Raw genomic sequence first — 14940 nt, 5'->3', positions numbered from 1 at the left:
GACTTCACCCTAGCCTCTACCAGGCCGGGTCTGCTCGCACTGAGGCCACAGCTGCTGAAGGAGTCACCTCTTTGTCACTTCAGTGAGTAGCACCGATATCTACACTTTCCAAATAAATATAAAACTACAAAAAGCACTTTTTTTCCTGCAGGCATGTGCTACAAGTGGCAATGGTCTCTGACATAAGGCAAAAAATACAAGAACAAAACCATTTGACGATATGGGCAGAAAGCTCTTCTGCATTCTATCATGTACAAAATCAGCAACGCATATTATAAATTCCAGCCAACATACAGTGTTGTTAGACAGCTAACGAGTAATTGTGTCCCTTCTACAGACAGGGAAAAGTCATGAAGAGTTGCTGCTGGACAGAGCAGAGGAGCAGCATCGCCTTTTCTGCATATCACACTGCTGGCCAGAACACCTTGCTTTGTTGCTGGGTCTGGATTGCATTTCCTTGGGCAACAAATTTGAGCCTAGGGCCCATAAAAGGTAATTGAGAAAAGCAAGCATATTAGGCTTACATTCAGCATCCTGGGGCATGCAGTCAAACAAGAGTAATCCATCTTTCTAGTGAAGAAAATGCTTTGAATTCCTGTGCCTTGGCTATGCAGGCAGCTAAGGAAAAACATGTCAGGGGTTGGCACTGCTTCTTTCACCTCTCCATAGCTTGTATTACCCCTCAATGTTCTTCCCTCCCCATCCTCAGGGCCTCCTCAGAGTTCTTCCTTGCTCTGGGGTCTGCCCACATTAGAAAGGCTGTACAAAGATGACCAGAGGCTGGCAAAAGCTACAACAGCAGCTTCAAGGCAAACAAATTATGTGGGAACTGAATGGGCAGTCCTGGGGTTTTGTCTGCAGATGGATGTCAGCCTGTGCAGCATGGACGTCTGCCCCATTAAAACCTCAAATAAATACCAATCTAGATTGGAAATACTAATGTAATCTAAAGAGAATGTTTTTAAAACAACAAAGGAAGCTGTTTCTCTATAAATAAAATATAGCATAACTAGCTTCGGTTAGATAATAAAACCATTATTCTTCCACACAATTAAAATGCCATTATAAGGGGAACATAGCATTAAGCTTTTTGAAGGTACTTAGGAATAAGCTTATCACAGAGGAATCACAGCCTGTGGCCAATTCAGCAGAAGAAAATGCCTGCTTATTCCCTACGTTGCTCTAACAGAGGGATGAGATCAGGACCTGAAGAGGAAAATGCAAATATGCTTCTTCTAGGATCCTCACTTCCAGCATCAAAAGCAACTGGGAATAACAGGAAGGAAGAGAAAGAGGGGTAGAAAGGCCCAGTTTTTGTCTGAAATGTTTTCCAGGTGGATGCTTGGTTCTCAGGCAGCTGTGAATGTTGGTTTCAGCATCTAAATAAGCTGGCTGGATATGAAGAAACTCTTTAAGGAAGAAGGGATTGAGAGGTTCAGGTGACTCTTCCTATTACTTGAATAAAGACCATTTCCTTCTAGACAGCACATTCCTCCCTAGCGTTGGAAATGTTATCTGTGCAAGGGCAAAGTCTCTCCATACAAATACATTGGTATACATACATATACATACCTCTTCCCCTAAGGAGCAGGCACATGGCTCTTGCAATGGGACAAATTGGGTTTTGTTGGCTTCTGGTAAAAATGAAAAAATATGGCTGTGACTTGATCCACGGGGCATCAGGTATTGGGAAAGAAGTGTAAATCCACACTTCTTTTTTGTGAATGATAAGTAATGTGGTGAAAGGTATTCTTAGTTTTTTTTATTATTATCCTCTCAGCATCATGTCTTTATGTGTTCTCTTTATGTGTTCTTGGCATTGATAGGAGTTGAAGTCAACCCTTTTGTTGCCTGGATTGAATTTGTATTTTTTCAAATATTAGAAAACATTTTCTTCCACCCTTTCTTTCCCCCTAAACAGTAAAAAGCTTGGGGGAAACAATACAAGAAGAATTTGCCATGATATCAATCAAGTAAAACTATAAAATTGAATAAAATAGAATAGAATAAAATAGAATAAAAATAAAATAAGGAGTCAGACTTGTAACTCACTGACAGCAATACCAGCCTCAGCATTTTTAAAGGCACCAGACACCAAACTGGTATTTCTGTCCCTCTAATCTCACTTTTGCACTGACCACAGCTCACAGCTGTAACTGCTGGCCATGTTTCATTGCAACCATGATAGTGACTGAGCAGCAAAGCAATGTTCAATACTACAGAGCTAAAGCTTTTCTTCTGGTGGAAGATCAAGCTCAGTGAAACAAACCTTTGAAAATCAGGCAAGAGAATCTGATGTACATTTTCTGAACAGGCTTAGTCTGCGTTGTTCTTTATCTTTTTTGAGCAGCCTCTCCCTGCACTTGTTCTTTCTTTGTCCTGTTAGCAAAGAATTCATTTCTAGCAGTCTGAAGGCTTTTCTACTAACATGAGATGCAAGTACCTGATGACTGAGATAAACTTTTTAGAAGGCAGAAGTGATTAAATATTAAGTGACCCATTTTCCCTGCAAACATGGAGCAGCCTGTGCAGTACAGCATGGGTAGACCCAGAGATAAATGCCAGACATTGTCTTTCAACTCTAGGGTTTTCGCTATCATCATCTCCATGAAGAACTTTCAGTTCGATGCAACTGTATTTCATGCAAGTTTAACCTCACACATTTGCATATGACAGCATATAACAGTACCAGCCATTTCATTGTTACTTAAACAGGGTCCTCTCCCCCAAAATTGAGATGCACGCACACGCACACCCACACTGTTGAAGGAAGGCATTAGCAGACAGAGCTGCTTCAGCATGAGCCTTCTCAGACTGTATCTTCATTCCTCATAGAAGATGTTAAAAGCAGGGCAGGAACATCCCTACAAGCAAGGCCAAGTCTCAGTCTTTGCTAAAGCAGGCAGTTCGTTTGAGGAGGTATAAGAAATGATCATAAAAATGGCACCCTATAGCACATTTGGCTCCCCATCACTTAGCTGTGTGCCTGGAAACAGTCCTGGGCTTGGGTGGGACCAGCTGCAACACTGCTGTGCTGTGCTCTTTAAGGACGCAATATTCCCCACAAGAGTTCTAAATATATATATATACATATACATACATCAGGGAAAAAAAAAAGTTTATATAAAAGGAACTACGGAACAAACACTCAAAAAGCAAATGCTTCTTGATAGAATATAATTGCATGCACAAAGGGAAATTGGAATTTTCCACTGACCTGAGTCCTGGAAAAGGGCATTCCTCAGCCATCTGCACTCCCAGCATCCATATTCCCTGTCAGTACCAATTCTCTAAGAGAGAAAGAGAGAGGGAGAGAGAAGAGGCTGAGCTGGGAGCCAGGGGCACCCAGAGGAGGGCACAAACAGAACCAAAACTCACGAGAAGCCCTATGTAATTTTTAATACAAATTTTGAAACTGGTACACAGACTAAAGCATTTTCTTTGAAGATTTCCAAAGCAGAATCCTGGTTTGATAAATGAGCATGTAAGAAAAAAACGCTGCCCATAACACAGTTTCTTGACAGAAAGCTTATATGAATTTTCTGATCATCTTCCTAAATAATTTAACCTCTCGTTTTCCTCACAGCTTTAGCTATCAGGAGACTTTAATATTAATGCACATTTTACAGCCTCAAACTCTTTACAACCATTAGGCTGAATAGAAATCTCAAGTTTTGGAATCCTAATCCTTTCCAATGTATTTTTTTGCCAAAGAAGGATGGCTGTTGTGCATTGAGTGCTCCTGCACAAAGACCTCCTCCATGCTGAGGTGCTGCTTGGGTAAAAACACACAGTGCTATGGAAGTTGCTGACACAATCATCAGTTAAAGAAATTATTATTTTTTTCGTAAGTAGTTTTGTTCTGTAAATATCATTAACATAAAACCTTGGCAAACGTGAAGATTTTGACAGCTGTATTCCCATTTTTAGCAGTTGATGGCAGCTTGCCCCAACCTCCTTACTAATAGAGAGTATTCAGATTAGGATCTGTAATACGGGGTAAAAATAATCCCATTGCATTTCTCTACTGTGGGATGTAAATCAAGCAATTCTAGTGGTTTAATCACATTCTAAACCAGTTTTGCATCTTAAGTTACAGTCAAATATCCTTGTTCAAACACAAAATCAGAGGCCTGAAATAAATCATACGTTAGCAGATTAGACTGTATGGTACTTTGAACACTAACCAGTATTGACATTGAGCTTGATACTTTCAGGAATCAAACATGACCCTGCAGAAATGTGATGTTGGATGAAGTGATTACCCATTTCTGCTCTTGTTTCTTGTTCCTCTGTTTTTATTCAGTGATGTACCTGAAAGATAGGTACATCAGGTAGGACCAAGTTTAGGTAAAATCTTCCCATTTCTGAAATAGGAAAGGGAAGTATGGATTAGAAGCAGCACTCCACAATTCTTTATCCTGTCTTCCCTTCAGCCTACACAAAGATTTCAGAGTACGAGAGAGGATCCATTAATCCTTACTACACCTCTGTCAGAGTAAATGAAGCCTGTTGGTGCAAAGGTCTAGCACACAGGATGCCAGCGAGACAGAAAAACAGCTGGGGACACTGGGCCATGAGTTTCCTGTCCACAGTAGCAAAACTCATACAGATTATTTTTCCTGCTAATTTTAAACAGAAAGTCAATTATATGCTATTTGAATTCCAACCACCTTCCACGTTGCTTGCTGTATTTAGTTGTCTGCCACTTCTTTTATTTCCACACATGCTTCAAATAGAAACATTGATCAATTTTTACAGCCATTACACTTTGCTTATTTGTCTTTGGGAAAAATTACAAACCTGCTCTTTTGTAAGTGCATATTGACTGCCAGAACAGGAAAAAAACAAGGGCTTTTGTATAAGAACTTTTCACTTTGAAAATAAAATACCCACCTTCAATGACAATATTTGATAGCCTTCATTTAATGAGCATTATGATCCAACAGGATTGAACGGTTTTAACAAGGTAATGAAGTCCTGGCACACTCACAGCATCTTCTAACCGTCAGACATCTTTTATGCCACCTGCTGTAGTGGAAATGCTAAGTCATAGTCTGAACCAGTGATTGAGCACCTGGTGGGAAGGCAGGGCCAACCTGGTGGAGCTCGGGTGCATGCAAAGTACCTGAGTGACCAGAAGGGATGGAGCCAGGATCCCACCCTTCCCAGATTACATTTAAGAGTTGGCAGTAGAGACAAGGGCATCTTACTGGAGATCCCTGCCTACCAGAGGCTTTTCAAAGGAGAGCAGCTCTTTTCCTTCATTTCTTCATCTGGGGCTCCTGCACTTGGGCTCGTTCTTATTTGCTGTAGCCAAAGATTTTGCTACCCTGCTGTTATTGCAGTCCTTTCTGTCCTAATATAGCATTTCACGTGCTAATCCTGAAGGAAGCCTTGCTTTCTAATCCAAGTAGGACAACTGCAATTGGCCCTGTATTCAAAAATACATGTCACACATGTGATGATACAGAATGGGAATATGATTGTATTTTAAAGACGATGTTCACAATTACACTGAACAATGTCCCTTCAATATGGAAGACTATAAACTTCCTATACAACCATTTCAAATGTAGTTCCCTAAAAGAAAAGAACAAACAAAATCATTAGCTGCTGAGATACAGGATCAGTAACAAAACTAAAGCCAGGCCTAACACCAAAACCCTTGACCCAGGGTGGTTAGCCTTGGGGAAAAAAACACCACTTCTTAAACACAGTAACATTGAGAATGTGTAGAAGCACCAGTACTCCACACAAACATGGGAGGAAACATTTGGAAGTCAGAATTCTGTAAGTCTTCCTCTCAATGCAAAACACGTTAGTGACTAAAACTCACAGGGGTACTTGAGGGAACCAGAGATATTTTTCTCCTGTGCAAACAAGTCTTCACTTTTCCATAGGCCCCATCATGGGCAATTCTGGTAAGTGTCATGGACCCCCATTCCTGCATCATGACTGCCTCTGGTCCCAGCGCTCAGCAGCAGCCCTACCTGCATCTGTTTGGCTGAACAGGGTCTTGTTATCACTTCCTTGGGGTTTCAGGTAAAGTACACGAGGAGAAAAGATAATTTGTTAAAGCAAGTAAAAGGTGAAATTCAACAGAATCCACATGGTGCAGAATTTGAAATATCAAGTGTTTCTTTCTGCCTGTAAGTTTTTATCTTCTTCCAGAGCTGCTGAGCAGAGGTTCCTGCACAAATTGCTGTAGCTGTGATAGAGGCAGCTGTCACATGGGCAGGGTGAGAATGCTTCCTGCAGGATGAGGTTACCCAGCTGATGTGTGAAAATCAGCTAAGAGAGCTGGCACCATGGCACCTTCAGTGCCAGATGCTACTGCCTTTATATTGCCTCCAGATCTGCAGATTTAGGTGAAAAAGGTGAAAAAATAGCAAGTTCTGATTTCTTTTGAAGGCTACTGTGGCTGTAATTCTGTTAATAGCCACATAATGCGTAAGGAAACACAATTCTGCAAGGAGCCAAAGTCAGCTGATCGTAGGCTGTTTTGAAGAACACAACGCAATTGTCCCAGCACAGTAAATCAGTAGATAGAAACAAACACTGCTGGACAACTTAGAAAAACATGTTTTCTATTTATTTAAAAATAAGTTTGTAGTTACTACATTGCAGTGACAGTAATTCTTACACATACATTCTAGTTTGTATAAAAGGATTCAAAGTATTATGCATCAAAACTAACATAGAAAGTGTCCACATAACAGTAAAGAAATTTCCAATCCTTATGTACAAAAAGAAAGGGCACTGTTATCCTGGTGAGATACTTCAGGTTATAACATGATAATCCAGAGTTCTGGAAGGAAAAGAAAAAAAACAACCAAACCCCTCGATAAAGCTAAGGAATTGTAGTTTTTAAAACTGTTACTCATTACATACAACAGATGTGTTTTACATAATTCTGTACAAAATAAGTGTAATTTTTTTTTTTAATCTGAAAATGTGTCAGTTTCAAAATTAACCTTTCCCAGTAATTTCCTTAAAGTTGAGCTCAATTCTATACATATTTAAACATTATGACAGAATTTAATTCACTTGTGATCATTATCCAGTTGTCTGCCAGTTCTGCAGTTTTAGTATGGTCCAAAAATGTAACTTCTGTATGTTCTCAATGCATCAAACCAACACACGCAGTTGTAAGCACAGAACAGTACATGTACATCATACAGGCACGTGTACACGCCAGGTACTTCGATTTCTTTCTACTCCTAATTTTTATGACCTCGTTCTTCTTTCAGGGTAGAAATTGATAGCACAATACTACCTTCCCTCTCTAAAATGTGTAATTCGCATTTGAAGTGAATTTCCTGATGTATTTATCTGCATTAAAAAGGATTCAAATGACTACTTGTCTCACTACCTCACCCCTAAAAGCTAAATGGTGGGAATAGCACTAATCTCCTTGATCTGCAATTTAAGAAGCCTTTTAAACCAGCCTTCCTGGGGCGTTTCCTTCTCTAGCAGGTTGTAAAATAACAAGGCAAATTCCCACGTAAGAATTAGCACAAGTGCCACAGTGCCTTGTGGTTAGCTGTAGTTCTAACCTATTTCCCCCAGACACAGTAGCAAGCATACAAGCCGTATTCCTGCCTCAAAAATAGGAAATCACATCAACCATCGTTACCAGATTTGTTATTGAAACACATTATCAGCTTTGGCCAAACTTATGGAATTGGATACACTTCATTCTGCATACGAACAAGCATTTATATACAATAATTTACAGCAGAAAACAAACAGCCCTTCTATCAGTTGAATGCCTAAGTCCCCTTGGAAACCAATCTGTTACGATGACTTTGGGGAGAAAAAGAAAACATGTAGGAATCTGTAAACAGAAAATGAGCTTTTGCTGCTTCTAGGTGATGTCTGAAAGCCCTCCACCACCACTGCCTCACAGCATTGCTGCAGAAATGCACTAATGTTTGTTTTTTTTTAATTATTTAAAAAAAGACAGAAACCTTTGAGTAACTACGGTGGACAAAAGACACTACCTTAGAAAAAGGTGAGGACTTGGGACACAATGCAATTACTATGATACATCTGTATCTCGACTGACCAGCAGTAGGCTATAATTACCTCTGCAAGATTCGCACGCTACAAATTAAATGCAAATGTTGATGAAAGTGAGCTTGAAATCCTCTAACCTCCCATGTAGCATTTAAGCACAGGGGGAAAGCTCTCCAGTTAAGTCTACTGCTTTTATAGAACCAGCCAACCATTTAACGTGTGCCTAGATTGACATTACACATGAAAGCATGTACCTGTAGACCTCAGTCCAACAAAGGTGAGCAAAAGATTTAACAACGTGGTGCAGAAATTCTAACAAGCTCAAAGTTACCAAATGGACAGACTGTTATTTTGTTGTATGTCTTGTCTCTCTGTTTCTATTTGGTAAGGCAAAAGCCTCTGGCACAGAATCAGAACTGGTATTCAAATATTTGTACAGCAATACAGTGAGTAATTTGTCTCTACACTACAATTTATTTTTTTAATAGATATTATATATCCTACGTGCTGCATCAGGGTCCTTTATCAATTAATAGTTTTACAAATATTAAGTCATAGAAATATTCAACTCAACCAACTCAGTCTTACAAGTCTACCCACGAACTGATCACACGTACAAACCAGACACTGTACAAAGAAACATATGCAAATATATCACACGGCAGTCCAACCACTGGAGGAAGACATTTTTCTGTAGAGTCGTACCACTGTCATTGCTGAGTGACAATGAACTCCAGTCAGTATTGACATCAATGATCAATATACCAGTAAGATTTAAAGTTCAGTTCCTGGATAACACGTTAACAACAGAAAACAAAGTGGCAGAAGAGTTGTTAAATATGTAGGCACGAGTACAGTGATTTCTGTTAAACACTTAAAGCACACTGGTATCACAGAAACAGAAATTACTTCCTCATCCGCAGTCAAAAAACACACTGCTAGTAAGATACCACTCAGTGGTTAAAATCAATTGGAACGTTCCCCAGCATAGAGCAGAAATATCAGAACAGTATCTTTGTATTCACGTAAATATAAATGAAGGTAACGAATGTAAGGGTGTTAATTGCTGCCAGGTCTGCAAGATCATTTGACCACATATGACTATAAACCTATGTAATATTTAAAATGCTGATGTGAAACGAGCACATGGGAATCTGATACTCTGTTTTCTGAGTTGTTAGGTACTTGGGATGGCGTTACAGAACATGCACATGGCTGCAAGTTCTTCACTATCAGAACAGTGATCAACAGTTTATTGCTCACATTTAAAAATTTAAAACTTGGCCATCAAAAGCTCCTTTTCTGTCTCAATACAGTATGTCACAGCCTCAAATAACACAATTTTTCCCAACCAAATGCAGTCTGATGGTGACTAAAGTCTCAAGCAGTTTGCAACCTACTGAAACTAAATGATAAAAATAAACCTTTTAAATCTGATATTAACTTCTAATTTTGTGTGTGTGTGTGTGTGTCTGTGTGTGTTAAGTTACCTAACTGATGCACAATTGATTTTTAGAAGTTTTGAAAAAATTGGTGTATCTAATATGAATTCCACAATATTGCCTAAGTCACCACTGTCACTGGGTGGGAAGAGTAGCCCTGTTCTGCAGGTAAGGCCTTCTATTCTCATAAAGTGAAGATGGATAACTTTCTACCTAGTGTTAAAGGGAACAGATATTATTTAAGTCTCCAAAACGTACATACAGGGTATTTCTGATATATAAATATATACATAAACATGCCATATAAAACATTATTACAAATGGAGTAAATACAGAAGTTGAATTTTAGATATAATCTATTTCGTATATTACAATGCAGATAACATCAGGAAATTACACGTTTTCAAATGATTGCCTTCATCAGTGAGAATTGACAAAATGTGGAAGCAATTAGCTCTGAATTATGAAGCTGTACTGTAACTGAACAGCCACAGTTCATCTTACCACATGATCAGTGATGCCATTTTAATTGAATAATACAGACATGTTTTTAAAAAATAGGTATAGAACAACAAATGAAATGCAAATTGATCCCTGTTCCCCCAATTAATAATCACAACAATTCAAAGAGGATCTGGAAGAATATTATAGTCTTTTTTTTTGTAACAAAATGACTAATGAAATTACATTAAACTAAGCACGATGGATACCAGTTTGACACCTACAATAGCATATTTCCATTCCTTTTTGTGCCAGATATCAGTGTTCTTTGCTCAAATATTGATGCTTTCTTGTAACAGAAAATAAAGAGTGAGGAATTCGGCCCCAAATACATATAGAGAATCTGTGCAAAATTAAAGGTTTTAATTCTGTATGCCCTCCCGGATCTTGCCAATGTTGTTTGTTAAAGAAAAGTACTACTAATAAAAAGAATCATTATAAAGTAAGGGTGTACGGAATTGAGGTTTCATGTCAGGTTTATTTCTTGAGCTAAGTTAGGGTCACACAGAAATCTGTCACACCACCCAAAGTTCCAAAATAATGCATCGTCAGAAAAATTTGGTTACATTTTTGTACCATACCAGATTTCAGAAAATAGGACTACTTCCGTATTTGTTCCTTAACACTGGACAACATTTGCTTTGAAGTGATAGAAAATGGTATTAAAGTTTGTTTGTAAAGGTATAAAATAACTAAATGTACCATAAACAAATAAATAACTGCTCTTCTTTTCCATAGCAGTACATATAACAATACATTCCCCTAAGTCATATAGTTATCATTTACAATAGACAACTTAATTTTACTAAGGATGCAAGAAATAATAGAATACAAGGCACAATCATTAAATGGAATTCTTCTTTAGGGTGAATATTGACGTATGTCAGCGTGATATACCATAAAAAGTGCAGAAAAACGCAATGTGCAATGAGACCACTGTATAAAACATGATTGCATAAAAAGTGATTTGGCCTTTTTAACCTTAATAATTGAAAATAACCAATCTTCCCCTTAAAATTAAACTATAAAGTATGACATTTTAAAATTTATTTTCAATTCTAGTGCTATCTAAAAAATCCTGAAAAAAATTTATACCTGGGAAATATTTTATACGTATGTGTTTATGTATATATTAATATATACACATACACTCTTCTTTGTAGGTCATTTTAGCCTCTTAAGCACGTCTTAAGTTGTAGAAACAACAATCAATCTGGATCAGAAAGTAAACATCGTAATTCCATACCTGTCCTGTAATTTCCTTGAATCCTTTAACCAATTATACATTTTGTCTAAAACATCTCTGTCAAAGGACCCCACCAGTGCATTATTTTCTACCAAAAGTACCAAAAAGGATACAGTTCAGAACAATGTTAACAACTTACTATTTAAAACAATACACAGCTTTTTCACTGCAAGTTGTATGCTGTACTGACACTCAAAAAGAAAAAAAAAAGGCTTTCCACTGCACTGATTCTCAGTCTTTGGCACAATAAACAGAGATTTAGTGATTGATACAAGAATCAAGGTCTGAAAAATTAGACATTAGTCAAACTTTTTCCAATGTGGATATATATATATATATATATATTTGTGATTACATTTTTGCTATGTTTGGCAGAACTTGGATAAACCAACAGCCTGTGGTAGGCTTCTTTTGCAGTTGAATGTTCCATCACTACTGAAATCAAGCATTTTCAGATTAGCAAAGTTTGGAATTTTTGTATTCGTATTTAATAGAAATGAAAGTGAATTTACTGCCACTTTTTGTGAATTCTGCCTTCCTAGGCAACCTAACTTTACAATCAGAGTGTACTTTGCTTGGTCAAAAATAGATTTCTGTTTTCAGTTTGTGGCATTAGAAGTTCCGTCACCTTTTTTAACTGTGTAGAGTACTACACACTACTCGGGTGGAGTAGTTCTCAACTCTGTATGTCAGTTGGAAACTGTTTTAATTATTCTCAACTATGAACAAAATGACTGTTGAAATGCATAACCTATTTGAAGGGCAATAAATAGCAAAAGTTTAAAATATATATTTCTTTCAAAGAACGTTCTTTCAGTTTGTTTTTTTTTTGCTAGATCTTTCTCCCAAATCAGAACATATTCTTCTAGCCCATAATAGCAGCAGGGAAGCAGAAGTCTGTTCTGCTGTTCCTTAACTGTACCTGCTTCATAGCATTCTGAAGTAAAACACCTGGTAAAAGTTACCAACCAATTAAATTAGCTTTTGCTTTTTCAGTCAACTTTCGGACTCTGCCTCTGCTAGAAGTTCCAAAAGTTAAGGAGGTGTCTTCAAACAATAGCTGCCTTTGCTCTTCCTCAGAGTCATCTTCATTGTAAAAGGCTGTCCTCCTACCCTGGTTTCTAGTTCTCATGTGAGGTTCAGAATCTTTGAGCTCCTCAGACCCTTCTTCCATAGGCTCATCTATCTTTTTCCTCCTGCTTCTTGTTTGCATTTTAACATTAGCAGGAACTAAAAGGTCCGAGCCTGATGGATGCGTCTTTATCTTTCTTTTTGGCTTTCTACCCCCACGGCCTTTTTTTGTACCAAGTCTTCCTTCATATTATTTTCAGAAAGCGAATTGCATGCAGTAGAAGCAGAGGCTTCTTCTAGTACATCCTTTGTGGTCTGGACTGTATTCTGCTCTGCAACCTTTTGCTGTTCAACGATTTGTAGCTTTTTTGGTTTTCTGCCTCTTTTCTTGTGCACCACTTCACAAGTATTGTTATTAGCCTCAATTTTCGGTTTCCGTCCAGGGCCTCTTTTAATTGGAGGCTTTGAAGGCTGCCCTCCATGTCCATTTACCTGAATGCTTCCTGATGCCAAAGCATTATTCTTGCAGTCTGCTGTAAAGAACAAAATGAAACAAAACATGAGAGTATGGATGATGCAACAGATTTGCATTTACATTTACTTTCTCACTACTTTAACAAAGCTCTTAGTAAAATATCTGAATGGATTCAAAGTGATTATCAAACCCAAGTATAACTCCAGAGTTTCATATCAGTAGGCAACAATGACTAACTTCTATCTGGTCTTAGCTAAAGGTAGCTTGAGACAAAAAAAGAAAAAAAAAAAAAAGGGAAGAAAAAATACAGAACAAAAAGAACAGAAGAACAGGTATGGTCTTTTTCTTGGCTGATGCAAAAGAAGTGACCAAAAATTTATACTTGTTATTTGTAACAGCAAAAAAGTTGCTCATACAGCACTGCTGCAAGGATATGGAATAACTCAGAGCAGGTCATCTCTAGATAAATGAAAGTTCCTTGCAGCCCAAGTATCATATTTTGTAGTGATTTCATTAGACTAAACTTATTTTAATAATAAGTGAGGGTAAGGTTAGAAATGTGTGAGACAAAAAAACAACAACAAAACATGCAATTTGCAAAGACATCTCATTAGACAAATGTCAGAAGGAGATATTTGGAGAACTGTATGAACTATGAGGTTTTCCTAGCTGAATGGTACTGAATCTGGTCATGCCACAGGACCTCTTACAGAGGTGCCCTGATACCAGAGCCCTTGCTTAAAACATGACCAAGATCAGATTCATAGTATGATGCACCCACTCTTTTGACTGAACAACCATGCACAGGTTCTGCAGTGTACAAGTACACCCCATAAAGCACTAGCAGCACAGGACTCCATTTTCATGAATAGTTGTGCCACAGACACCTGGATTTTGTGTGACCAATCCTCCAGTCACGTACATGTTCTGCCATGCAATATAGTAATAACTGAGGCCCTTGTGAGAAAGATGGAAAGGAATGGGACAGATTATTTAAGTTATCAGACCACAGGTTTTTCGTTTGGAAAGAACAAACAATCCTCAGGGAGAAGAGGATGACAGGCAGTAATCAAAGTAGGTGAGATCCAATTTGCAGACTACTATTTTTCCTGAAGATGCAGAAAGAGATGCTCAGCAGATCTAGCTGCTTTGGTAACAGCTTAACATTTCAAAGCTTCTTCATAAGCAGGAGAGCTTTTACATTAGGGAGATTAATTTCAGTCTCCACAGAAACTTTGAGCTTGAACATATTCAGGCATGTAAAGACCAAGCAACTTCAGCCAGAAGATTACATGAAACTAAGTCCAATCAACCCATACACTCAGCAGAAAGAGCAAACGCTGCCTAGCCCTGTCTTGCTGTGACCCAAGAAAAAAAAAATGCAGCAGGGATGCTGTCACATTTATGCTTACTTCAATGGAGAGCAACATCACCCTCAGTGTTACTGGCTCAAATAGAACCTAAATAAATAAATGTAGGTAAAGCCTACAGGGCTTCAAATATGACCATGCAAAAGTCTGCTTTGGAATTTGAGAACTTATAAGCTAACTGTAATACAATTAAAGCATCCCTCTTGAAATAACTTAAAAGCAGGTAAAGATAATTTAACCTATCAAAATTGGCTAGACAACCATGGAAATGGTGCTGTGAGCAATCAAAATTATGTTAATTATATAAAGAAGAAAACTGATCAAATTATTCCATTAGACTTCCTTATTCTGCAAAATCATAACATATATTAATTATTCCACTTGTAAATTATAAAGTCTGTAGTGCAACTACAGCCACTACATGAGCAAGAAGGTGTATGGGGGGGAAGTGTTCCAAAGAAACTTCGTACCTTGTTGATTAACAGCAGAGGATTTTACTTTGCGCTTGATTGGCTTCTCTCTCTCAGGATTTTCTTTTGTGGAGTTATTCCTAGTGTTATGACTGTTATCAGATTGGCTAGAGACTGGTAAAATATTCTGGTTCTTGGAATGTTTGGTCGAATTCTCCAGTACTAGAAGGATAAAAAGAAAAGAATAAAAAGAAAAGAAAGATATTTATAAGGAGTACTTGATACCATATGTTCAATCTTATCCGGCAAAAAAGGAAGTTACATATCCTATTACAAGCAACTTGAATTGTGATCTAGGAGTGAAAAAAGTTTCCTGGATTAAATAACATACCTTAACCTGTTC

The 14940-nt window shown here is 37.9% G+C and overlaps 1 protein-coding gene across 1 annotated transcript in view; it reads right to left on the bottom strand.

Annotated features, from left to right (window-relative positions):
- Positions 1–10117: 10117 nt before the first annotated feature.
- The window catches only part of PHIP (pleckstrin homology domain interacting protein), a 92672-nt gene continuing 87849 nt past the window's right edge, over positions 10118–14940 (bottom strand). The window contains 3 exon segments of the mRNA XM_031552556.1: positions 10118–12513; positions 12516–12815; positions 14598–14759. Of these exon segments, the coding sequence (XP_031408416.1) occupies positions 12173–12513; positions 12516–12815; positions 14598–14759 (803 nt within the window). The 3' untranslated portion in view covers positions 10118–12172.

Source organism: Meleagris gallopavo, chromosome 2, assembly GCF_000146605.3.
Source record: "Meleagris gallopavo isolate NT-WF06-2002-E0010 breed Aviagen turkey brand Nicholas breeding stock chromosome 2, Turkey_5.1, whole genome shotgun sequence".
NCBI classification, from domain to species: domain Eukaryota; kingdom Metazoa; phylum Chordata; class Aves; order Galliformes; family Phasianidae; genus Meleagris; species Meleagris gallopavo.
The sequence above is the reverse complement of the archived record's forward strand: the minus strand, read 5'-3'. Positions and strand labels throughout refer to the sequence as shown.